The sequence below is a fragment of the Brassica napus genome, chromosome A1 (assembly GCF_020379485.1).
Source record: "Brassica napus cultivar Da-Ae chromosome A1, Da-Ae, whole genome shotgun sequence".
Classification (NCBI taxonomy): domain Eukaryota; kingdom Viridiplantae; phylum Streptophyta; class Magnoliopsida; order Brassicales; family Brassicaceae; genus Brassica; species Brassica napus.
The window spans coordinates 2,895,421-2,920,913 of NC_063434.1; the positions used below are offsets into that span (position 1 = coordinate 2,895,421).

The window sequence follows — 25,493 nt, forward strand, 5'->3', positions numbered from 1 at the left end:
GTTCAGCACTCAGGGATTAACAAACTATAGAGAGTACAAGAACTTTAAGAACCTTGTTTTAAGATTTACATGTCGATCTCCAAGCTTTTATCAAGAATGGGTTTTGTAGTATGCATTGTCAAAAACAAATGGATATTGCCAAGCCTTTACTGCCAAGCATAAATGCCCCAGATAAGGCAATGTACCAGAACTAGAACTATCAAAGTTAAGGCGAAATATAAACAGAACATCCAGAGCTCACATGTTCCATTCTAGATATAATATAACTTTTACATTTCCAAACTTATCGGTTCACCAACAAGTCAACAGATAGAAGAACCTCAAAAACTAAGAGAAACACTTCTTTTCTTTTAAAAATAAGAAAAACACTATTACAACAAAACAACAATATACCAACCGAAAAATACCCAATTATAAGTTTCTTATCTCGGACCGGAGAGCTGGCTATGAGATATTGATGATGAAATTCCACCACCGCCTTCTTCGTTGATCGACCTCAACTCCAACCTCGTGTAATACGGAGGCTGAAGCACAGGGAAAACACCTTCAAGCATCTGAACAACTTTGCTCATGGACGGTCTCAAATGCATATCTTCTTGTATACACCAAAACGCAGTTTTCATCGCCCTTTGAACTCTCTCATCGTTCATCACATCAACACCCTCCCCCTCCTCCATATCCCAATCAACATTCTCTATAAGCAATCCTTCCCGCATCCTCTTAAAAGCATAAGCAGGAAAACTAGCACTCGCTAGTAAAGACTCTTTGTTCTTTCGTCTTCTTATTAACTCTACAAGAACCATTCCGTAGCTGTAAACATCGCTCTTCTCCGAGATGGCGTAGGTTGTTATCCATTCAGGAGCCATATAACCTCTCGTCCCACGCAAAGTTGTGAAGACATGGCTCTGTTCCCGTGTCATGAGCTTAGCGAGTCCAAAGTCAGATACCTTGGCGTTGAAGTCATCGTCTAAGAGGATATTCTGTGGTTTAATATCACAATGGATAATTCTTGCGTCACAATCTTCGTGTAAATAAGCTAAACCTTTCGCTGTTCCGACGGCGATGTTGAATCTTGTGTCCCAATCCAACAGAATATCTCCGTCCCTTCTCTTAAATATCCATCTCTCTAACGAACCTTTCGCTAAGTACTCGTAAACGAGAAGCCTGTGAGTCCCTTCCTCGCAGAATCCTGTGAGATGCACCAAGTTTTGATGATGAATGCTACCGATCGTACTAACCTCGGCTTTGAATTCTTTCTTGCCTTGACCTATTCCTTCAAGCTGCTTCACGGCTATGTGAGAACCATCAGGTAACGTTCCTTTGAAAACTGAACCGAACCCTCCTTGACCTAACTTGACAGAGAAGTTATTTGTCGCTGACTGAAGAGCTTTGTAAGAAAATCGGGTGGGCATACCAGGTAGAATGTTCACGAAACTATGAGTCGTTTCTTGAGAAGCAAGCAAACGTGCTTTCATTCTCCTCTGAATCCGACAAACCGCGAAGATCAAAAGACAGATGACAAAGATTGCCACAAAGACGATAATAGTGACTATATATGGAAATTGTTTCCCATCGTCATCTCCGTTATTTTTAATAACTCCCAAATCATTAGTAGCCACCTTGATGTAAGAGATGAAACCAGAACCTCCACTTGCTATGCTTTTAAAGCTACCAATCCAATCAAACAAGAAGCAGTTACCAGAACTGTTCTGGAAGAAAAGACCGAGGCACGAGCAGTTGCTGTTGCAAAACTCTTTACAGTTATCAAGATTAGTGTTGTTGGTGAAAGGAGAAGCAAACCCTAGTGCGAAGTAGTCAACACTATCTCCAGCATTTACAAGTTTCACAGATAATGTTGCGTTAATGTCTGTTTTCTTACAAGGAGAAGTATCGATCCCGGTTTTGCAATCAGGCCGAAGTCTTGATATCCCTGACACACATCCACACACTTTACTAACAGAGCAAAAGAAGTAAGGGTCACAAGACTCAGGGGTCGCACACTTATAATTTGGGATTTTAGTGAGAGAATCATCCCCAGCAGACACACCACTCCCAAGAATTGTAAAGGAGATCACACCGTTGTTATTCAAAACAGCGATCCAAGTGGCGTTATCATCTCTATTTTCTGATGAAATAAAAAACTGCCATAACAAAGACTGTTTATCATCAAAGAACCTCCACGAGTTCCCGAGTAAAGACGATGAAGTCACTACGCCGTTTCTTTCGGTGATCCTCCCGCTATCATTTCCCATGGACCAGTACACTTGAGGTGTCAAGCTGTTGACAGATAAAAACATATCTCCTGACTTGATCTCGAGAGAATAAGTCATGTTGCTCGAATAAGAAGCATTGCTAGTGAGCTTCATGCCTTGTTTAAATACTTGATTCGTAATCAGAGTATCTGTAGGATGATCGAAGCTCTCCCAGATCGAAGCTCCGTCGTCGCCGGAGACAACCACGAGGTTCCCCGAGTCGCGAAGCTCCATTCTCGAAGCGTTTTTGTTTGCATTGTCCAATCTCCAAACCTCGGATCCTCCTCCTTCTTCTCTGCGGAGGACGATGGCTCCGTTGGCTTGGAACTGGAGCTTGTCGTAGTTCGAGACAGGGGAAGCTCTGTTCGCCGACCAGATAAGTCTCGAACTGGATTTGTGGATGATGCTGAGTGTGAAGAGAGTGACGTCATCTGGTGTGGTTATGAAACCGAAACCAAAGTCTTTGTTGATGGATTCGAGGAAGATACCGCCGTTGCTGATGTAATTCACCTGAGCTCCTTCGAAGCCTGGAGAGATGCTTCCGTTGTAGGGTACACCGGCGTGTAGAGGATGAGGGAAGAATATCAACAGAGATGCTAAGAGGACACTGAAGAACATTCTCATGGCTTCCTGCTTTTCTTGTTTTTTCTTCTTTTGCTTGTTTATGTGGAAAAAACCTCGACACACGTTAGAAAAATCAAACCAAAAATAAGGGGGTGTTAGTGGGGGTGAGATTTATAATGAGTCTTAGAATTTCTAAGTCTAGTGTTATTGGTTTATAGATTCTCTTATTCTCATTAAAATCTATTGTTACTAGATTTTTGAACCGCGCTACGCGCGGTTTGTATTTATAAATTATGCAATTGTTAAAAATAATCTTTTGTCTCAAATTTTGTATTTAAATTAATTACTATTTTAAAGTTTTAATAGGTACTCGGATAATTCGATTAGTAAATAATATTTTGATTATATTTGGTCATTTATAAAGATCGGTTGACAATTTTATTCGGTTCAATTTTAGATAATTTTAAAATTCTCGGATAATTTTTAAAAATATGATTAAAGTATTTGGGTAATTAAGTTACAGAACAGTAGTTTTAACATATGGTTATTTATGAATTAAATATATTTAACATTTGTTAAGTTCCAAAAAAAAAAAATGTTTGTAGGTATATAAATATTTGTTTCGTATTTTGGGTTTGGTTCAGTTTTTTTTTTTTATTCTAAAAATACATAATTAAAAAGAAATACAATGATATAGTTGTTTAGAAATGTAAATAAAGCTAGGTATCAAGAGTGAGTAAGAAAATAATAGATGCTGAAACTGTAAATATTATACATTGCCAAATGTAAATAAAATAATAAAGAACAATTGAAATACAAATATTATGGCAATATTATCAATATCAACTTAATTGGTTCTACAACATATACAATATCCAATATGTAGCATAAGCAAAGAATCATTAGAAACTAACTCATACAACACTAACTGATCTGATCAAAAAAAAAAAAAAGACAACACTAACTAACTAACTACGGGATCTCACTCAAATAGCCAAACTTCATCATCACTCCAAATAACTAACAGAAATTTTTAAGAGCCAAATAACATAGATAAAAAGATAGATAGTTCAAAAACTGAAATTGCAAAAACAAAGTCTGAAAATGAAATGAAACAAAACATAGTTTTTAAGTAAACCAGACCCAAACACTTATAACAACATATCAGCCACATTTGGCACGCTTAACCTCACCAGACTCAACCCCATCAGAACTCCTTTTCACTGACTCATCTGCAACTTCCTTCCTCTCATCGGCAGGTTCATCATCCACGCTTTCTTCTGCATTGTCTTCAAGTACTGAAGCATCAGGAGTGAGTACTTTTGTGACAGTCAAAGCTTGTGTCTTGCCTTCCAAATTGTGCTTTGAAACCTTGATAACGAACTTGTGCGTTTGACCAATCGTACCAATCAGATCTTGGGGCACTGGGATTACATGATCCTCATCTACGTCCACATTGGCCTAGCACAATTTAAAACAAATATCAGAAGACGGTTCAATACTTGTAGGTTGGACGGGATTGTAAATACCTCAAAGTAGTTTGCAACCAACTCAGCGGCTGTCTTGCCAGTTAACTCACGCCCAGCATCACCGAGAAGCACAAAACGTGCTTGGTCATTATTGTCATAAACAGAGAGCTTCGTGAGGTACCTGTGAGGAAAGCACATTAGTAACTGATGCTGAATGTGTGAGTATAACAAAATAAAACTCTTACTCTGCAACACCGGTAACTTCGGCTTTCCCACATTTCTTACACATAAGAGTGGTATGCCCTTTGGTGGCTTTAGTTTTGCACCCACCGCAAGAGATATAATACCATGCTGAACCATGGACGACATCATCAATGGTGGCAGTGCATTCAAACCAAGCAACCTGCGCATTTGTAATTGTAAAATTACATACCTAAGGCTAAAGTAATGAATATGTGAAATGTTGAGTGGCTGTACCTTTGCTCCTTCTCGCTTCATGTAGGAGAAGATGTCTCCTATAGTAGCTATCTCAGCTTTGGTGACAATCTCAGGATTAACCCTGTTAGCAACTTCCGTGTTCGAGTTTAACCTGAAAAAGTTACCAAAACCATGTAACTCAAAGTTTTAATTCCATATCAGACAAAGAAATAATTACCAAGTCAGATAATCTCTGGTTGGCTGAACATCCATGTCAAAAAACACACGGGAAGATGACATAGATGATAGGTTTAGAGCGCCTGTAACACAAACAATTTATCATACCAAGGAAAAATAAATTAGTATAACACAAAAGCTAAACTAAATATTTCCCAACAACTATGGAGACTAAGCTATATGTCTCAAGCATCATATTAACATTTATAAACCGTAAGAAAAGTCGTATAATACCAAAAAAAAAAAAAGTTTAGTACACGTAAAGGGCACAACAAATTTTTTTTCAACAACTACTGTGACTAACATATGTTCCTCAAGCATCCTATCAACATATCTAAACCGTAAGCATTGTATTGGTATTACTAACCTCCAAATCGTTTCGGGTTGACAGTGGTCACCAGAATTACACTCTGAGTGTTTCCATGCGCCTTGAACTTCTCATAGAAATCAGTGGCAGCCTTGTCCCATAGATTAAGCTTCATCACAGGACCACTGAAACAAACAGAAAGACATGAGTTAAATGAAAGCAAACTTTTGGTAGATACAATGCTTACGGTTTAGAGAAAAACTAAAAAATGAAAATAACTTACTCATGTGTTTGGACATGAACCAAAACACGCTGAGTAGAAGCTTTATCACCTTCATCAAGCACAATACCGTCATTCAGAACTTGCTCATTCACCAGTTTAATGTGACCAACAAAATCTGCAAGAAAAAAATTAAAACTTAATACTCGGTATGCAAAACAAACGTGAACCATGAACTATGAACCAAACCAAACAATTAAGTTTGAAAAATAACATGGTACAAACCTAAATCAGTATCAAACACAAAATCAAGTGAGAACTCACCATAAACAGCCCCCTTGAGGTCACATGCCGCTTCAAACTCTTCATGCCCATAGAAGCGGAACCGATCTTCAGGAAACTGAACCGGACTGTTCTCTAGAGGAGAAAGAACAGAATTCCATGTGAAAGATATGGTCACGTCTGGATCAGCAACACGGAACACATTCTTGCTTTTAGATCCATAAAATCTAATAAGCCTGTAGATGGAACCAGCAATCATATGTGGCAAATAAGTGTCAATCCTTCTCGGTGGGATGAATCCTTGGATCACAGTACCCTGTTGATTTAAAAAAAAAGAATGTTAGTTACCTCATCGACCAAACAAAACCGATAAAGACAAATCAGGTATGTAGGAATATACCTGTTCGTCAATTAGAAGCATCTCCAGACCAATAAGTGTCTTCGAGAATGCGTTCCGAGCCTCCCAGTAATGGATCAGACGAAACCTTAGCTCGCCTTCTTGTGGTCCGAGCTTGACATCTTTGAAGAACAGCACGTCATCAACTTTGGCGGAGGAGACACCAGATCCGCCGTGATGTTTGGTCGTCTCAGAGGAGGAGTCAACGACCTTGCCGTTTGCTTTCTTCAGCATAAGATCGCCGGAGTCAGCGTTGACGCAAAAGAAACCGGAATGGTCGGTACGTCTGATCGGCGCGGCGGAAGAGACGACGGCCTTGCCGTTTGGTTTCTTCTTTTTGAGATCACCGGAGAGGGCGGATGAGAGAGAGACACTGGTTTGGACGGCTTGTTCGACAGGCTCGCCGGAGGAGACAACATCTTTTCCGTTTGCTTTTTTAGCGGTAAAATCGCCGGAAACAGGAGATTTGCTGTTGGAATTCATGGCTTAATAGAGTTTTGTGTGTAAGAAATCTAAGGAAAAAGCAAATCTTATAAAGAAACTCAGAGGGAGAAAGACGAAGGGACCCCATTAATTAATGATATCTCCAGAGGATTCATTGCAGACTCATGAAGACGGTGTTGATTGATCGATCGATCCGTTGAAGAAGATGAAAGGGCTAAGAATCGTGATACGACGATGAGATGAGAGGATACGACGAAGAGCTAGGGTTATGTGTGTATTTGATAACTGGGCTTCTCCCATATTCTACGGATCACAAAAAAAAATTAAAACCCAAGTCAAGCCCGCATTCAATCGACGTGGAGTAAAGAAGCACCCCCATTGGCTGATTATTATTGTCGACGTGGACATCATCTCCATTGCTAGTATTCTGCTTTTAGTATATGTTTGATTGGTTTGATGATTCTATAACTCTATACAAAATCATTTATTATTCAAAAAATTTAGATTTTAATGATTCTACAAATCTATTAAAGTAAGTGTTATTGAGAATTGAATTCTTATCATTTTAACTCACAAATTAAGATTTTGAGAATACTACATGTTTACCTTGAATTCTTAGAATCATTACATTACTTTATTTTCATAGATTTTCACAATATACAAAATTCTCTATATCTCTTTCCAAATTTAACAAATCTCCCAACTTTTAAAATCAATAAACTCTATATAAATTTAAGTCCCACTAACACCCCCTAAATGTTTGGATTGTGATTCACGCTGAGAATCGGATAAGGAAAAGAAGAAGAAAAAAACAGTTATTGGTCTTGTTACAAACATTCTAGTCTAGCAAGAAGGTTTCAAAGTGGGAAAGCTTTTAGTTTTAGTGGTCACACGTGAGATACGCGTGACTTATTATGTACCAGTATATACAAGTCTGATCATTAAGCTTGGAAGCTCCTCTCTTCAAAATTGAAATAAAAATAAATAAAATTACAAAAAGTATCTACTATTATCAGTAGAAAATCGATGAGTAGTGCATTTTAATCTATGTATACAAGTCGGAACATTACAAAACTGAAACTGATAAGAGCACTAATGTTTTAAACAGAACAACAATATACATACAAATACATGGTTGTAATGTCATCTAAAAACCTATAAGAAGAAGACACTAAAAAACTAGGCTATCTCGGACCGGAGAGTCTCACGGCCGAGAGATAGTTCTCACTATTACAATCCGACGGTCCAGACGACGTACCCCCACCTTCCTCACTGATCGACTTACAGAAGCTCGAGTAAAGCCTCGACCCCAAAGTGGAAGAAGACGGAGGCTGAACCACATGAAAGACACCTTCAAGCATCTGAACAACTTTGCTCATCGACGGTCTCAAATGCATATCTTCTTGTATACACCAAAGCGCAGTCTTCATCGCTCTCTGAACTCTCTCATCGTCCACGTCAACGTTCTTCATCTTCCCGTCAACAATCTCCAAAAGCTTCCCTTCTTCCATCATCTTGAACGCATAAGAAGGAAAGTGACACTTCTCCGAGGACTCTGATGGATCATAGTTCTTTCTCCCTCCTATCAGCTCTAGCAACACCATCCCGTAGCTGTACACATCGCTCTTCTCCGAGATCGCATAGTTCGTGATCCACTCAGGAGCTAAATAGCCTCTTGTCCCACGCATAGTCGTGAAAACATGACTCTGCTCTCGTGTCATAAGCTTAGCTAGTCCGAAATCAGATACCTTGGCGTTGAAGTTATCATCCAAAAGAATGTTCTCAGGTTTAATATCACAATGGATGATCCTTGCATCGCAATCTTCGTGCAGGTAAGCTAAACCTTTCGCTGTTCCGACCGCGATGTTGAACCTTGTGTCCCAATCCAACAGAATATCTCCATCTCTTCTCCTGAATATCCATTTCTCCAACGAACCTTTCGCTAAGAACTCATAAACGAGAAGCCTATGAGCTCCTTCCGCGCAGAACCCCCTAAGCCGCACCAGATGCAGATGATGAATGCTACCGATGATACTAACCTCGGCTCGAAACTCTTTCTTCCCTTGACCTATTCCTTCAAGCTTCTTCACCGCTAAACGTGAACCATCAGGTAACGTACCTTCGTAGACCGATCCAAACCCTCCTTGACCTAACTTGATGGAGAAGTTATTAGTCGCTGACTGAAGATCTTTAAACGTAAACCTAATCGGCATCCCCGATAGATTCTCCAAGAAGTTATCCTCCTCTGAGCTATGTTCCTCATCACCGTCCAAAATAGTTTTCGTTCTCGTTCTCTTATGGATCCGAAACGCCACGAAGATCAAACAACCAATGATGAAAACCGTCGCCAAGACGATAATTACTATATAAGGAAAGTGTGTCCCATCACCATCATCACCGTTATCTCCACCTCCTAAACCATTAGTAGCCACCTTGATGTAAGAAACCAAACCAGACCCTCCACTTCCAGAGGCTTTAAAACTCCCAATCCAATCAAACAAGAAGCAGTCACCAGAGCTGTTCCGAAAGAACAAACCGAGGCACGAGCAGTTGTTGCTGCAGAACTCTTTACAGCTATCAAGAGTTGTCTTCTTGGAGAAAGGAGAAGCAAACCCTAGTGCAAAGTAGTCAACACCGTCTCCAGCATTTACAAGCTCCACAGGAGAAGATGCGTTATTGTCTTTCTTATTATCGCAAGGAGAAGTATCGATCCCGGATTTGCAATCAGACCGAACTCTCGATAAACCGGAGACGCATCCACACACTTTACTCCCAGAGCATGAGTAGTAAGACCCGCAAGGCTCGGGAGTCGAACACTGATCGCTCGGGATTTTGGTGGAGGAATCAGCAGCAGAGACACCGCTCCCGAGATTCGAGAACGAGATCACACCGTTGTTTCCTAAAACAGCGATCCACGTGGCGTTATCATCTTTATTATCCGAATACACAAACTGCCATAACAAAGACGGTTTCTCATCAAAGAACCTCCACGAGTTCCCGAGGAGAGAGGAGGAAGTCACGACGCCGTTTTTTTCGATGATCCTCCCTCTGTCGTTCCCCATGGACCAGTACGTTTGAGGTGTGGAGCTGTCGACGGATAAAACCATATCTCCTGATTTAATCTCGAGAGAGTAAGTCATGTTGCTCGAAGACGGGTTGCTAGTGAGCTTCATGTTTTCTTTAAAAGCCTGGTTTGTGATCAGAGTATCTGTAGGATGATCAAAGCTCTCCCAGATCGAAGCTCCGTCGTCGCCGGAGACAACCACGAGGTTCCCCGAGTCGCGAAGCTCCATTCTCGAAGCGTTTTTGTTTGCATTGTCCAATCTCCAAACCTCGGATCCTCCTTCTGTGCGGAGCAGGATGGTTCCATTGGATTCGAACTGGAGCTTGTCGGAGTTTGAGACAGGGGAAGCTCGGTTCGCGGACCAGATGAGTCTCGAGGTGGGTTTGTGGATGATGCTGAGTGTGAAGAGAGTGACGGAAGCTGGCGTGGTTATGAAGCCGAAGCCGAAGGCGGAGCTGTTGGATTCGAGGAAGATGCCGTTGTTGTTGATGTAGTTCATCTGAGTTCCTTCGAAGCCTGGGGAGATGCTGCCGGTGTAGGGTACACCGGCGTGTAGAGGATGAGGGAAGAGAGTCAGACATGTTGTTAAGAAGAATATGAAGAAGCTTCTCATCGCTTTTTGGCTTGCAAGATCGTAGCTAAAGCTTTTTATAAAGATAGAAACTTTTTGTGTGTGGATCAAGTCAATGGATCTGAGAAACAAAACAAGAGAAGATTCTAAAAAGATGCAAAAAGACAAATCTCAGAGCGTTGTCAGGTGAACGGTCTGATTGTTTCTAGATTCATCGCAAACCTCCCCCGAGAAGAAAGATTCAGTGACGGAGAAATAATCAAACAGAGAAACAAGGACTCGCCTTGTTAGAAAGTTTCAAACTTTCCGGCGAGTTTCAGACCGGAATTGGGTAAAGGAACGAGAATTGTTGAAAAGATAAATAGGAAGTCGGATTGTCTTGAAGGGATGGAGAACTCTGGTTTTGTGTGGTTTGCCTATCTGTCTCAGATTCAATGAAGTTTGATAAGAGAGGAAGGCTACAACTGGTTTGAAACAGAGAGAAAGGTTGTAAGAGTGTCTTAATTAAAAAAAATCTGTCTGAGCCGTTTCCTTTAAATCCGTTTCCTATTTATCTTTTCCCTCTTGCGACCGTCACAAACTATTTTGGACAGATCCGACCGCTTGGGTGGGTCTCTCTTTTTAAGAGCAGCATTAACCCATATACTCATATGGGTCTCTTAATCATTATTTAACTAATTAAAAGCAAATAAGAAACTCATTAAGAAACGCTTTAATTTTGGACCTCCAATGGGAGTCTCTTATTTAAAGGTTCTTATTTTTAAAAAAATTAAAAAATTATATAAATGAAATTTTTTTATTAATTTTAAACATAGAACTTTAAAAAAGCAAACAAACAAAGATAACTAAATTAAACGAGAAATTACAAGAGACAACATCAGCAGAAGAAAGATTCAGACGCAAGCAAGATTAATAAACATAGACATAAACAAAAACTATACATCAAGAGCATCAAGCTTATCACTATAGATTCAAGCATTTCCCTCTAATCTAATCAGATCACCATCAAAAGCATTAAGGTTTACAGTAGACATTCGCAGAGAACAAGCATCAAGCTTTACCGCAGATAAAAAAGATAAAACATCACTCAACTCAACATCTACACTAATCTGATCAGTATCAAAACAACCAAACTCTACCGAGGACATACCAGAGATAACATCACCCAACTAAGCACCTCATCGGAACTAATCTGATCACTATCAAAAGGCATCAAGCTCCATCTCAGACATGACACATAAAACATTCATCTAAAAGGCCTAAAGCTTTACCGTGAGAATTGATTTCCTCGAGGAGAGCTAGCCGGAGAGGAGAGCGAGAGAGTCACAGAGTCGCGGAGTCACCGAGGAGAATAAGAGAGAGGCGGAGTCGTCGAGGAGACAGAGAGAGACTCGGAGCCATCGAGGAGAGCGAGGGAATCGCGGAGTCGCAGAGTCGTCGAAGAGACAGAGAGAGACTCTTGCATGTCGAGGAGAGAGACAGCGACGACGATAAAACCGACACGGACGCCGGATGATTGCCTCGAAGAGATCTCACCGATCGAATCGTCGAGGAGAGGCCATGGTGGACGAGAGATCATCGATGGAAGACGGAGTCGTCGAGGAGTCACGGGAGAAGAGAGAGACAAACTGTCTCGAGAGAGAGAAAGAAACGCGAGGTTTTGACACGCGTCCAACAAGATACGTATGCTATATCCCTAAAACAAGCGACGTCCCTTGTTTAATTAGATAATTTTTTTTTAAATTAAATCAAAAAACACTAAAAACGGGGGTTAAGATACCCGGTTAATGCTGCTCTAACCAAACATGTTCTTAATTTTTTTCCAGACCCTTTTGACTTTTTGACTTTTCGACTTTTCAGAGAGGACAGAAGGAGGAGACAGGTTTAATTGATTGTGTAATAAAAGGGTTGTGGATAGGTTTGCACCGTACAGATTGCATTTATGTTCGTAAAAGAATTTGCATTTTTACTGAATGGTTGTGGTGGAATGAAGACTATTCTTTTGTTCTTAACGAAAGAACAATCTAAACAACACTTGAGATTGCTTAAAATTGTGTCATGTATGAAATTTGAATTTGGTGTGTAATTGATATTTTGTACTGCAGATGACGGATTGTCTTTTCACCTTGTGATCACTAGTTAAAAGTTACAGGTTACAATTATGTTATTAGTAAATGTAAAATCATACAGAATTCAATATCAAATGAAACCAAAATAAAAATCATGTGTAAGAGCATCTTCGATACAAAACGTTATTTTTTTAAAACAATTAACTGAAGTTGATTTTACTTCAATCAAATCCTATTTGGAGTTAAAAAATGGAGTATATTTATTTTGTTTTTTATTTTATTAAAATGATTTGGGTGTCGAGACATTGTTTTATTCTAAATTATATTTTGGAAAAACTCTTTCTTCTCTTTTAGTCATGGAGAATTCAAAGATGGATCAGCCAACGTCAAAACGTGGGTTTTTCGTGTGGTTGTTTGAATACACATCTAATTCGTCTTTTTCTTTGCCGTAAAAAAAGGAAACTATGTTTTAACTTTGTCAACAAATAACACCTAAACTTACTTTTTCCAATAAAAATAAATAACACCTAACCTTACTAAGTCTTCCCACGAAATATTAAAAACAGTATCACTCACAAAAACGTAGAGATTACGAAGGAAAAAAAAACTATGAACTGGGTTGGAAAAGAACACGAAGAGGGACGTGGGGAAGTGTGAAAAAATAGATTGAGGTGTTTGTTTGATTGTTAAGGTAAGACTGAGTACGGAAGCCACAGCTGTCAGTATACCGAACTCCCCGTGTACTTTCTTACTTTCCATCAATCCAATGTTCCGGTAAATATCAAAATCCCCAACATACCCCTGGATGATGAAATGGACCAAAACCAAATTACTCCTTTTTCACTAGACGTGGTGTTTGGTTTGACTTCATGGTTACAATCTTTAAAGCAGATTCATCAGCCCTTCTTTTTCAACGGCCGAACGTTATTCCTGAATCCAGCAGTATGATTCACACTATTCTCAATGTCAATTTTCAATTTTTCATTACTTAATTGTTTGGCGACACAGGATATACCTAATCGATATGTTGTAACCTCCCCCTACCATTTAAAATTCTCGGTGATTTATCGTTGTTGCCACTCTGTAAACCAAGTCAATCATGTGAAAACTTTAACATGTAATTAGTTTTTTATGGTTATATACTAGAGTAGCTAGATAAATATTGAGACAACTCTTGATTCCACAGATCCTCCGGAGGGGCACAAATATAATAAGAGCAAAGTTTTCATTAAAACGTTACATCATATTAATTGCTCAAATGAAATGTAGTTGGGGAGTTAGCTTTGGTTTTAATGACCGGCAATCATCTACTCCCATTTATATCCCCAAGTTATAAAATATTCTGAAATGAGTTGGCGAATCGCCAAGCGTATTATACATCCATAGTATTTCATATTCATACTACTGAAAAATGAAAAGCATTAAATTATAAACATAAATTATTGGAAAATAATAAACAGCTACGCAATAGTAATGGATCATATCATCATAGTGATACAGTTCGATGTGGCCTAAACAGTGACAGCACCATAGGTGTTTAACTAAACCTTAAATGCAACTTCCTCAAACATGCATCTTCCATTATTATATATATATATACACAATTATGTATGTCTACTGGATATGTACTATTGTCATCTGCATTTATATTTATATCCATTATCAATATATGTCATAGCTTCATGGTCCATCTTCTTCTAGAAGTCCTTTATTTCCAGTTGTATAGGTTATTTTACTTATGAGCTCTATCTTTATAATGTTTTATTTTTCTCTCTTAGAGATTTCAAATGTACATATGTGGAATTACTTTCTCGATGATATGTTGATATATAACTTATATGCATCCTATAACTTATTGAATTTAATATAGTAAATAGATAACGTCAGTATGAGTATGATAACATAACAAATTAAAAACCGATGTCTAATTAATGCTAACTATAACTCTCAAAGCAAAAATGTTTTAAATGTTCGTAAAAGATATTACGTTTATGAAATAAGCGAGACTTTGTTATATTTCAGGTTCGTAAAGTAAGAATATGTGAACACAGAGCTACTTTATGAAAATGGAGATTAATTTGTCTTATTACATAAATCAAAGAGTCTGGGTTCACATATTTTATTGAGAAAAAGACTAGGATAGCATCAAACTAAGTTTTTGTTCCCAAAGTAGCACTCAAGGATCAAAGTCACAAAAATAGGTTTCATTAAAGAGGTAATATACATTTATACCCCTTGGGTTAACTAATCCAAACCTTAGAGTTTAGAGTTAAGGGGTGGGGTTTTGGAATTAGGGTTTAAAATTTTATAAAAAATAAATACTAAAAAAAAAAAAAAAATTTTAAAAACAGTTTCAAAAAATATTTTTAAATTATAAAAAGAAAATTTGAAAAAAAAATAAAAAAAAAAGTTTCAGAAAAAAAATTTCAAAGAAAAATTATAAAAATTTCGAATCTGAAAACATATAATCTGAAACTATAAAAAAAATATTTTATTTTTATTTTATTTATTTTTTATTTTTGTTTGTTTATTTAATTTTAAACCAAGGGTATTAGAGATATTTTATCCTTTAATGAATGTCATTTTTGTGACTTTTCTCCTTCTAGTGCTATTTTTGAGACATAAACTTCAAAAGGTACTATTATTGACAATTGCCCTATTTTATTTGCCTTTCCACATAAAAAAGAATAAGAATGCTTTTTCACGTTTGAATATGGTTCCGGATACTATATTATCATTTGTTAACCAGGCAATTAGGCGGTTTGTAAGAAACTAAATCTTGTTCGTGGTACGTCAACGTGACATATCGCTCGCTTCATTGTTAGTATTTTCTTTCTTTCTTATAGACAACTCATAAGATATTATATCACCATATCTTTACGTATTCTAAAACATGTTTTAATTCCAACATGTTTGATTCCGCCTATTCTTTTTCAAACAGACAATTTTATATTCTTGTTGTTTTGTGATTATTGTCGATCTATTTTAAAAAAAAAGTTTTATGACAAAGGTATGCATAGAGAACTAGAAGTTGATATTTTTTATCAAGACTAAAGTCAAAACTCAAAAGCAATATATTTTTTGGGGTCAACAATTTTAATATCAAAGCAGTGAAAATTGTATGGTCTGATGGTCTCATTAGTGGTTAAAAATATCTGCGTTTTAGGTACTCCAGGGTGTAATCCTATGGCACCCGCGGATGTAAAAAACACACACACACAAGAATCGTATATGTTGTTTAATAAACAATAAAAACGTAGCTCTTTCATGCGTACATATGTCTCATGTATCTAAATATCTATCATATGTTTACATATCATGATTTTAGAGATGCATACAATAATACGTATGTAGGCATGTGCGTTAACAAGAATAAGCAAATCTTATCTTAACAAATCACGTATAAAACATATAATTTTTATCTTGCATATCGGTATAGTTCGTCATGTCTCTTCCACTACAATCATACGAATGATCACATTTGAGATCATCATGAACGTGGTAGCCGTCAACGTACAACTGAGATTTCTCTCTGCTTTTTCTTTTATAAACTAGTACTATAATACATATATAATTGATCAATAATGGATCGCTTAATTCCAAGAAAAATACTATTTAAATTCAAAAGAACCGGTCATTTCTTGTCAAACCAATACGTAGAGAGTCAATTGGTCACCAATTTGAGTAATTTAAAACCACTTGGATCAACTTTTAGGTAAGACATAAATTATAATGGACAAGGTTATCTATATAATAATGAACAAGGTTGGGCAATGAGAAAGAAAAGCCTCACTCAAAATCCAATGAGAAATTACCTTTGTGAGGAGATTAGTAGATTACAAAAAGCTTAGCATTTTTTTAATCTTATTTTCCATTTTTTTAATATTAATGGACTGCTTTGCTGATATAAAGAAGTCTTGAGATCAAAGATTCGTATTAGGTAAACTGGTAAAGTTTAAAATTAACGAGGTCTTCCATGCTGTCAATAGTTTAGTTGAATTATGCTTCTGAAATTGAAATCTGTCAAATGGTTTACAACAAGGGAAATATATTGCCTCTATGTTATAATAATGTACAAGTGCATCTGTAAAATCAAAATATACACTCGTATAGATTTGGTTGTTGAGACATTTTTCTGCATGTAATAATTTTGTTTTTGGATTCATATTCGAGTATGCATGTAGTACTGCATGAGCTTTCTTTTAGTGTGTGACTCTCAACTCAACTCAAATTAATTTAATTTTATGTTATAGTCTAACCGTAACACCCAACGTAACACACAACATCACATAAGGTAGATCTGTTACATGAAAGCATTAACGTATGCATGGGCATCAAATAGTGATGTTTTTAGTTTTCTACCAGTATCACTAGAATAATTAGCATATGCATGGTCATGTATGATGCAACGTAAAAACAAGTAGGCCCAAGAGAGTGGAGGGACTAATAAATGGGCAACGCTGAGTTCAATATAAAACCAACTAAGTGGCCCATAAAAGCCCGTATCACAAAAGTTAGCGTTGGTTAGCAAGCTCCTATCACAACTATTTTCATAAAATCTTGTGATTGATAGGTCTTGCGAATATCTTGTGTAACTACTATCTATTGTGAAGGTACAGATGTAGTAGACTCGATGTTTTTCGAAATCATGCTATTAAAAGTACATGAAGTTTGATGATACAAGTCAAGATTAATGAACTGACAAAAAGAAGACGAAGATTACTCTGTTTCCATCATTATCTCTCTCTCCATTTACATATCTAAAGACACCTAAAACCTACAGAGGAACTAAAATAGGTAACTAAGAGACATCCTCTAATACAAGACTCGCTATCTTACTCTCAATTTTCAGCTTTTGTTGCTGTTGTTACAGCTGCTTATCTTACTCCGTTTTTGACTAGGAGTTTTGATATCTCCAAGAGGCCCTAAGCGCAGAGATAGATCACACCCATCAAAGGTAGTAGTGCCCTTTGTTGCATCAGCGGCAATCACAGGTTTGCTGCTCTTGTTCGACTTGTACGAGTCAGTGACATTGCTAGATCTTGGCAAAGAAGGAACCCTGAATGAATAACACAAAGGGTAGCTTGAGTACTTGGAGACAGAACATCTCTCGACCCGCTTCTCTTGAACGTCGCTGTGAAAACTCATAACCTGAAGATTCTTCGGACAAAAGTTGTTCTGTTTCATGAAGGCTTGGTATTGCGGAGACAAAATGGTCTCCAACTTAGTTGAGTCTTGGCTAAGATAACATCTGGGGTTTATGTTCCGTTGGCTTCTTGAAGCTCTCCTAGGCGTGCAACCCAAATGCAAAGCAGCTACAGAAACAAAAAGAACAAGACTAAGAAGAAGAATCAAGAGAAGTGTAATAGTTCGGATTGTATACGGTATACCTTCAATACAAGGCTGAAGAAACTCCCCTGTTTCAGTGGTCTCATCAAGTCGGATTATGGTGTTAATGGCGTCGTTTGTACGGTCTAAAAGGGTATTCATGTCCATATACTCAGCCTAAAGATGAAATCCACAAATAGTAAAATCAAATATATATTCAAGATTTTAACTAACTTTGACACTTTATTTACAAATCTATTAATCAAGTACAGATACAGTGACATGAGTTCCAATGCTCATTATGAGATGGAGCAGAACATCACAAGTAACACTGTGTCTATCTCACTGTTCAATGAACTACTTCTCTGTTTCACATTAACTGAAGCAAGATTACTGTTGAAAAACAGTCTTTCAAATTTCGAAATTAATTTTTTTTTTTTGGAGAATTAAAATGTAATAAAGAAAAGAACCTCAGAATTGGCTTTGGAGTACATGATTTCTTCAGCTCTCAAGACAACAACAGGGAGCTTCTCTTGCCATTCAGTGTTCTTCTTGGTGGATTGGCTGTGAATCTCACAAACAATCCTACAAAAAAAAGTTTCATATAACAATTGAGCTAAAAGAAAGACACATGCACACCTCTACACACACTGATACAGAGAGAGAGAGAAAGAGAGAGGAGATGACCTGAAAATCTCTTGGATGAGCAAACCCCTCATGGGTTGGTGTCTGTCACTATGCCAAACTCTTCTGATGCATTCGTACGGTCTTGGCCCTGGCCTCGGCATCTTCTTTCCCACCACTTTCTCTTAAGTTCCTATGAGAGAGAAAGAAAGAGAGAGAGAAAAGACAAAGTCAGATTGTTTTGCTTCCCCTCCTTTCACTACTCAACTCAATAATATCAGTGTGGGAGAGAGAGAGTGTGTCTTGTCAGTTGGTCCGGTCCGGTTCGTTCCGGTTTACTCCACTTTTTTACGATTTTCATGGTCCGGCCTACCCTATAGTCTATTCTCTATACTCTGTAGGGTTGCAGTCCAATAAATTATTTTTAGATTATCCCTTTTCCAGAGATAATAAAACAAGAGCGTTCACCAACTACAGTTTATGTTGATAACCAAACATTGACCATAACTTAGTTCTACATATGTATCTACATTTGCACTAATACTTAAATGTAAAGCTTTATTTCAAAGGTATGCGTGATTGGGAAGACTAAAACAGTAGATGCCCAAAACGTTTTAATTCACTATATTATTGCGTTTGAGATTTTTATGCTATTGTAAGACATTTTACGTCTTTATGGAAATTTAATCCTTAACATATCGCTTTCATTCTTGAATATGATGCAATACATTTTGAAGCTTTCGCTATAATTGCTTTCTCAAGGAAAAATAAACTAAAAAGAGTAAACAGTACATACCCATAAAGAAACTTTACAAGTTTTATTGTTTGGTTGAAGTAAAAAGCATTGCTTTCGTACCACCTCGAACCTTTCGCTTATAGTTTAATCTCTGACACTGAAACAACTCACGATGACGACAAAAGATGTAAAATTTCTGAATTGACAACCACAAAACAAAATAAGATCTCCTAGCTGACCAAAATATAAATATAGCTCAGTAAATATTCATTGAAGACCCAAACTGAAACCACTCACGTCACCGTTATTGGAAGCAAGGCCCAAAAAGTCAGATTCTAAGGCCCAATATGATGCATGCCGGGCACGTGGATACACAGTAAAAGCTCTGTTGCGTTCGACATGAAAATGTTTCCTAAAAGATGGATCGATTCCATTACGAAAAACCATGCAGCCACGTGATGTTATTTAGAGGCTACTAACCAACGGTTTCTATCGTACCACGTGTAATACCATGAACATAATCGACTATTTTAATTGTTGCCTTTAACTCTAATCAACGAATAAGCTCGTATACAACCACTCTGTTGGTCTATGATTTAGTTAGATTATATAACAAACTGACAAGACAAAGTACAAGAATAATCATATAGTATACGTACTATTGATGTCGACCAAACATAATTACATATTCTATTTTCGGAACAAATTAAGAGAAATGTTGGCAAACGAAAAACTAAGAACGTTATGTAAAAACATATTAAATGAGAGATTCGAAAACATTAATATTTTCTTTATATAGTTGTGAATTCCAAATATGAAATGCCATTGAATTAAATTGAATTGAATATTTCCTTAACTTGCACTCAATACTAAATATAATTTCTTGATGTAAGATATATGTCGATGAATATACACAAGGTTACACCAAATCCCACTATCTCACTCTAGAAAATTAAAAAAAAATACGATTTGATCGCTCTAACAGAATGAAAGTAACGGCTGGTTTTAATTCTCCGACAAGAGATATGCCGTCTCCGACATTGTTTCCTCTCTTCTGCGTTTTGTTTCTCTGCTTTCCAGTTGCTGTCATCTTCACAGTCCAGCGAGAAATCACCGCCGCAGTTTCGCCGGAGCTTGGCTTCCACTCACGAAATCTACACGCTTCTACTCCGGCGGTTCGATTTCGTCAGCAGATTCCTAAAGACGACGAACAGCTTCTCCGACTCGCTTCCCGGGTCAACCCGAACCAGCCTTCTCCCGGGTCGATCCGGAAGCTGGCTTTCATGTATCTAACAACGGCGCCTCTACCGTTCGCGCCTCTGTGGGAAGCCTTCTTCAACGGAAGCTCCGAGGAGCTCTACAATGTGTACGTTCACGCAGACCCGACCCGAGAGTATGACCCGCCGTTCACCGGCGTGTTTGAGAATCGACTCGAAGCCCTCTGAACGGAACACACCCACTCTCGCTTCAGCCGCGCGTCGGCTAATAGCTCACGCGCTTCTCGACGATCCACAGAACTACATGTTTGCTCTCTTCTCACCTTCCTGCGTACCAATTCACTCCTTTGACTTCACTTACAAGACGTTGGTCTCGTCTCGCAAGAGCTTCATCGAGATACTTAAAGACGAGCCGTTGCAGTTCGAAAGATGGGCCGCGAGAGGGCCCATCGCGATGCTGCCGGAGGTGAGGTTTGATGACTTTCGGATTGGGTCTCAGTTTTGGGTTTTAAAAAGGAAGCACGCGCATGTGGTGGCGCGTGATCGACTTATCTGGGAGAAGTTTAATAAGACATGTTTCTGGGAAGGCTCGTGCTTTCCCGAAGAAAGTTACTTTCCGACACTTCTTAATATGAAGGACCCGCGCGGGTGTGTCCCAGCTACGCTCACGCACGTGGACTGGACCATTAACGAAGAGGGCCACCCGAGAATGTATGAGCTGGAGGAAGTGGTGCCTGAGCTGATAGTTAGGTTGAGGAACACTAGACCGAGATACGGTGAGGATGGAATCAACGGTTCGGATTGGACAGTTGGGAGGAGTGATCCGTTTCTGTTTGCTAGGAAGTTTTCTCCTGATGCTCTGGAGCTGTTAATGGGTATGGCTAGAACCGTGTTGTTCAATGACTCGGCATGTGGTGCGTGCATGGTTCTCTGATGGCTTTGTTGTAAATTTAGATGTAGTTTTAGTTCTTTTGTTTTGGTCAAGAAGTAGAAAAAAATAATTGTAATCTAATGGGTAGCTGGGACAAAAGAACCCAGTCTATCATTATCCAAGGGGCTTGTTGAGTTAGACGTCAAAGCTCATCCTCATAAATTCGCAACTGAAGTTAAGCATCAGCAAATCAATTTACCTCAGTCACTGACCAATGTAATGGGAAGAAAATGAATATATATATGCATGCCAAAGTTCCTCAAAATCTTGGGTTAGTCTACATCTCAAATAGATATTAAGCAATTTACTAATTTTTAATCTTCAGTTCAAGAGATTTTACAAGTTAGAGTATCAAATACAGGACCAGGAGAGATGCAAGAAATTATCTATGTTTCATGTTATTCATTAGCTTCTTATTCTGTTTATAAGGAGCAAGTGCTAATACAGTTATTTACGATTTAGAACACATAACTTGGTATTTGTTCTAGTTTGTTGTCTAGTGGCTTTAGTTGCTGATTCGTTTAAATATTTAGATTATATTTACTTTCCTTGGTTTATCGAAAAAGAGTGATTTATTTAGCAGGAAAACTGATATACAAGAGAACATGAAGTATGCTTAATTGCTTATATAACCTGTTTGGTTACAAGCGAAACATCAAATAGCTACAAACAAGCTTAGTCACCTGATATTTTAACATAAACAGATTTTATTACAGAATATAATATAATTACATTTACCAATCGCGACTCGCTTGCTTCACCCAACTCAAACCAAAGGGGGCAAAGATAACCAGGCGATCTCAGAAGAATTCAATGTTTTACAATAGGTATACAAGTTCAAGAAAAAAAAGGTTTAAATGACATTATTAATCAAACTCAAAAGATAAACAGTCTCAGAAGTTCAAGCAAACTCATAACCAGGAAGATACAAGAAGCAACCGGATTATAACACAAGAAAACATGAGGTACCATCTGTGTATTGGTCGAAAAATATTATATATTTATGTAAAGAAAAGGAACAAAGCTCAGTAAGGGTTGTTGTAGTAATACCCCATCGGTGGCGGTCCCATTCCATTAACCGGTGGCATCCCATAAGGCATTCCGTTTGGGGCAGGACTCATCTTAGCCAAACTAGCTTGACCTCTCATCCCTTCTTGCTGATACTGCTGCCATAACTGCTGCTCCTGAGTCAATAGATACTGCTTCTTGTCCATCTCAGCCATTTGCACATACGAAGGAGGCGGGATGGTCAGTGAAGCAGCGAAAGGGTCTTGGTTCACTTTCTGAACGGTTCCATCTGGCGCAGGGAGTGCTAGTATATGGCTGTTGGTCTTACTCGGTAAAGGTAGCGCCACGCTGCTTGAACTTCCACCGGTTAACTCCGAGGTGCTCACGTGTTGTCTAACAGCTCCTTGATCGTACATACCGTTGAGCAGCAACGGGTCTAAACCACCTCCCATCGCAGCTTTCTGATGCTCGAGGTTGCTAGCTGTCTCGACCAACGCAAGCTCCCAATCAGCCTTACCTTTTTCCGCTGCTGGATTCTGCCAGGCGGATGTCACCTCGCTGTTATCAGAAGAGAACGCTTCCCATTTGCCGTTACTAGTGGCAGGACCAGCGAAAAGAGCGAGAGCAAACTTGTTCCCTTGGTCATCAACACTAACACCATCCTCCCTCAAGTCAACTAGATCATTAGTTACTTGCGGTTGCTCCGGCTTCACCTCTGGCTTTGGCGGCGGAGGTGGAGGCGGAGTGTAGTTCTCCGGAGGAGGAAGCGCTTTGATCTCATTCATATCCACCTCCGCCTCCTCCTCAGGAGCCGGAGCAGGAGGAGCTTCAATCTCCTTCCGCTCCGGACTCTTCCCCCTCTTAGCTCTATCCCTCACAAACTCCTCAAGCGTCTCCAACAACTTGCTAGTAATCCTCTGCACCTCAGGATACTCCGAAGATCTCGCCACACCTGTATCCTTACACCAATGGTAAAACGCAATGAGCTCATCAATCTGTTTCGCCGCGCTAGCGTAAGCATCAAAGGCCTTAACACAATCCGTATACTCCATCTCAAAAAACTTATCAAGAAGAACCGCCAACACTTCACAAATATCAGCATAAAGCCTGAAACTCTCTTTCACAATCGGATACATAGCAACCAAGATCATCCTGCTGCTTTTAGCTAAACCGGTGGGACGAGAAGACAAGAACCGGTCAAGAAGCCTCTGCAAATGCCCCATCTTCCCAAAAATCTTCTCTGGAGGCATGTCTCTTAAAGGAGTAACAGTAACAACATCTCTCCCTCCTCCACCAATCTCATTCACATCTCCGAAAGAGCGTGACCTTTTCGGCATACCGTAACCGTTCTCGTAATCATAACCTCTCTGAGGAGGAGGAGATCGAAAATCATCATTACTCTGGTGACTACTACTACTCCCGTTCTTCCCTTTCCTCTCGAACAAAGCTAACTCGAGCCTCTGGTCCAAGTAGCTAGCATACGTCCTCACGAAAGCAGAGTGGTCCCAGGAGCTGGAGTGCGCCTCGTCGCGGAAGTCAGACATGTTGAGGATCCTCGTGCCACGCCTCGTCGCGTAGAGGATCTCCTCCTGGAAGAGCGGGTCGCCGTCGTTGAGGAGGCGGTGGACTAGCATTAAGGCCTTGAGCGCGACGATCCAGTCGCGAGTTTTGCCGAGGCGGCGAGCGACGGAGGTGACGCAGGCGTGGACGTAGCCGCGGGAGAGGGAGGTGAGGCTGAGGATCTCGCGGATGTACTTCTCGGTGGACTGGTCGTCGTCGTGGCTTGTGGCTTTGACGATGGCGACTTCCAGATCTGGAGCTATGTTGCTGGCGACTTTGGCTATGCTGATGCTCGTCTGGTCCTTCACCACGCCGATCGCTTTGCGTATGCTCAACGCCATGGTGGTTTTGGTTTGAGTCAACTCTTCGGAAAGAAAACAAAAAATTAAGTAAACAGAAAAAAAAAAAAACAGAGCAAGTTCGTTGAGAGATTGAAGGGAGATTCCGAGTTTAATCAGCGAAGATCGTTACGATTTTGGTGGAAATATTCTTTAGAAAAATTACCTTTCTTTCGCTAGATCTGAGGGAGGGAGAGAGAGAGATTGGTGGGGGAAGGTGTTACTCCGGCGCTGGATCTGAGATCTATGAGGAAGGTGAAGAAGAAGATCTCATATTACGACTTATTTGGCGGTGTGACAGATCCATCGAACGAGTCTAAGATGAAGTGGCTTGGGTTTAGACAGAGGGAGAGGATTTAAAGAGAGTTTGAGTTGAGGATGACGTGGATTAATGAAAGCCGTTTGATCTAAAGGAGATGCGATGATGATTTTGTAACCGGAACTAACGGAGCCGTTTTGTCTGAGTCTGAGACTCTCTGGTCTGAACACTGTTATTTTTTTTTTGTGAAAAGCAATGTCAACGTTTTGTAGGAGTTTTTATAAGTGTTTACAGCTGTGTTTATAGTTTCTTTTACTAGATGATTTTCTTTATATTTCTAAAAAAGTATTTTTATTAATTTATTGCAGATTTTCATTTTGTTTACTTAAAAATCTTTAACAAAATTTAGATAGAAATTCCTTTACTGTTAATTTTAACAAAAAAATAATAATTAATTTTGACAACAGAGATTTTTTTTCATAAAATATCTCAGTACGTATTTAATTAATAATAATAAAATGGGAAAATATTTTCATTTAGTATTTTCATGAAATACTCATAAAACATGTTATTTTATGAATGGTACAACTTAAGGAAATAAAATTATTGCATTATTAATTTATAATAAAATATTAATATTTTGTGAAAAAATAAAAGAATGAAGATGTCATAGATTGAGATGCTATTACAGCCTGACAACACAATTTCTTCGATCATTCCTTTAGATGGCACTAAGCATGTCATTAAGCATTAAATAATATATCACAATGCAAATCTATAACTATCATATAAGACTTCTAATCGAGATTATCCATTAGTAGCATCACTCGTACAGAAGTGGATCCAGATTAACCACATGTTAGCAGCATACGTTCGGTTCCTTATTTTAGGTAATAACAAAATGTTAATTTCCTAGTAGGCGTGACTCGAATCTTTATGGCTTCATTGAACTTTATCTTTAAGTTAATCACCACCATACCACAAGTTATGGTTAGATTATCACTCCAGTGGAACATATATATCTAATAAGCGGCATGCCAATCTTATATTCTTTCATGTCATTCATTTTTGTTTATTCATGATTATCCATCTTGTTCTGATCTGTTCAAAATTTATGATTTTGGATCATCCTCAGATCAATTTAAAGTGGTTTCAGATATTTAAACCAACCAGATCAAGTGACATGCCCATACTGACAC

General features: G+C 38.7%; 5 protein-coding genes and 1 pseudogene across 6 annotated transcripts; 1 reads left to right on the forward strand and 5 right to left on the reverse strand.

Moving 5' to 3' along the window:
- Positions 1–218: 218 nt before the first annotated feature.
- On the reverse strand, positions 219–4,886 carry LOC106369388 (G-type lectin S-receptor-like serine/threonine-protein kinase SD2-5). 2 transcript variants are annotated; one of them, XM_022697382.2, is made up of 2 exons: positions 1,415–4,886; positions 219–1,348 (listed from the first exon to the last, which is right to left on the reverse strand). In XM_022697382.2, the coding sequence occupies exons 1-2, from the start codon at positions 2,874–2,876 to the stop codon at positions 423–425; spliced, it is 2,388 nt and encodes a 795-aa protein (XP_022553103.2). In that variant the 5' UTR covers positions 2,877–4,886; the 3' UTR covers positions 219–422. The 2 variants fall into 2 exon arrangements, with proteins under 2 accessions (XP_022553103.2, XP_048636272.1); XM_048780315.1 differs by having other exon boundaries at positions 219–4,884.
- Positions 3,981–6,628, reverse strand: LOC106362693. Its single transcript, XM_048735233.1, has 9 exons — positions 6,149–6,628; positions 5,752–6,064; positions 5,530–5,644; positions 5,307–5,431; positions 4,941–5,022; positions 4,763–4,874; positions 4,531–4,688; positions 4,346–4,466; positions 3,981–4,277 (listed from the first exon to the last, which is right to left on the reverse strand). The coding sequence occupies exons 1-9, from the start codon at positions 6,626–6,628 to the stop codon at positions 3,981–3,983; spliced, it is 1,803 nt and encodes a 600-aa protein (XP_048591190.1).
- A 902-nt stretch (positions 6,629–7,530) lies between these two features.
- On the reverse strand, positions 7,531–10,750 carry LOC111203541 (G-type lectin S-receptor-like serine/threonine-protein kinase SD2-5). Its single transcript, XM_022697408.2, has one exon. It carries the CDS (start codon positions 10,264–10,266, stop codon positions 7,774–7,776), a length of 2,493 nt encoding a protein of 830 aa, XP_022553129.2. The 5' UTR covers positions 10,267–10,750; the 3' UTR covers positions 7,531–7,773.
- A 6,179-nt stretch (positions 10,751–16,929) lies between these two features.
- Positions 16,930–18,528, reverse strand: LOC106397745. Its single transcript, XM_013838366.3, has 4 exons — positions 18,309–18,528; positions 18,092–18,206; positions 17,684–17,798; positions 16,930–17,608 (listed from the first exon to the last, which is right to left on the reverse strand). Exons 1-4 carry the CDS (start codon positions 18,407–18,409, stop codon positions 17,142–17,144), a joined length of 798 nt encoding a protein of 265 aa, XP_013693820.2. The 5' UTR covers positions 18,410–18,528; the 3' UTR covers positions 16,930–17,141.
- On the forward strand, positions 18,526–22,075 carry LOC111199760 (annotated as a pseudogene).
- On the reverse strand, positions 21,972–24,446 carry LOC111203592 (probable clathrin assembly protein At4g32285). The gene is made up of 2 exons (XM_022697495.2): positions 24,202–24,446; positions 21,972–24,061 (listed from the first exon to the last, which is right to left on the reverse strand). Exon 2 carries the CDS (start codon positions 24,036–24,038, stop codon positions 22,155–22,157), a length of 1,884 nt encoding a protein of 627 aa, XP_022553216.2. The 5' UTR covers positions 24,039–24,061; positions 24,202–24,446; the 3' UTR covers positions 21,972–22,154.
- Positions 24,447–25,493: the final 1,047 nt, after the last annotated feature.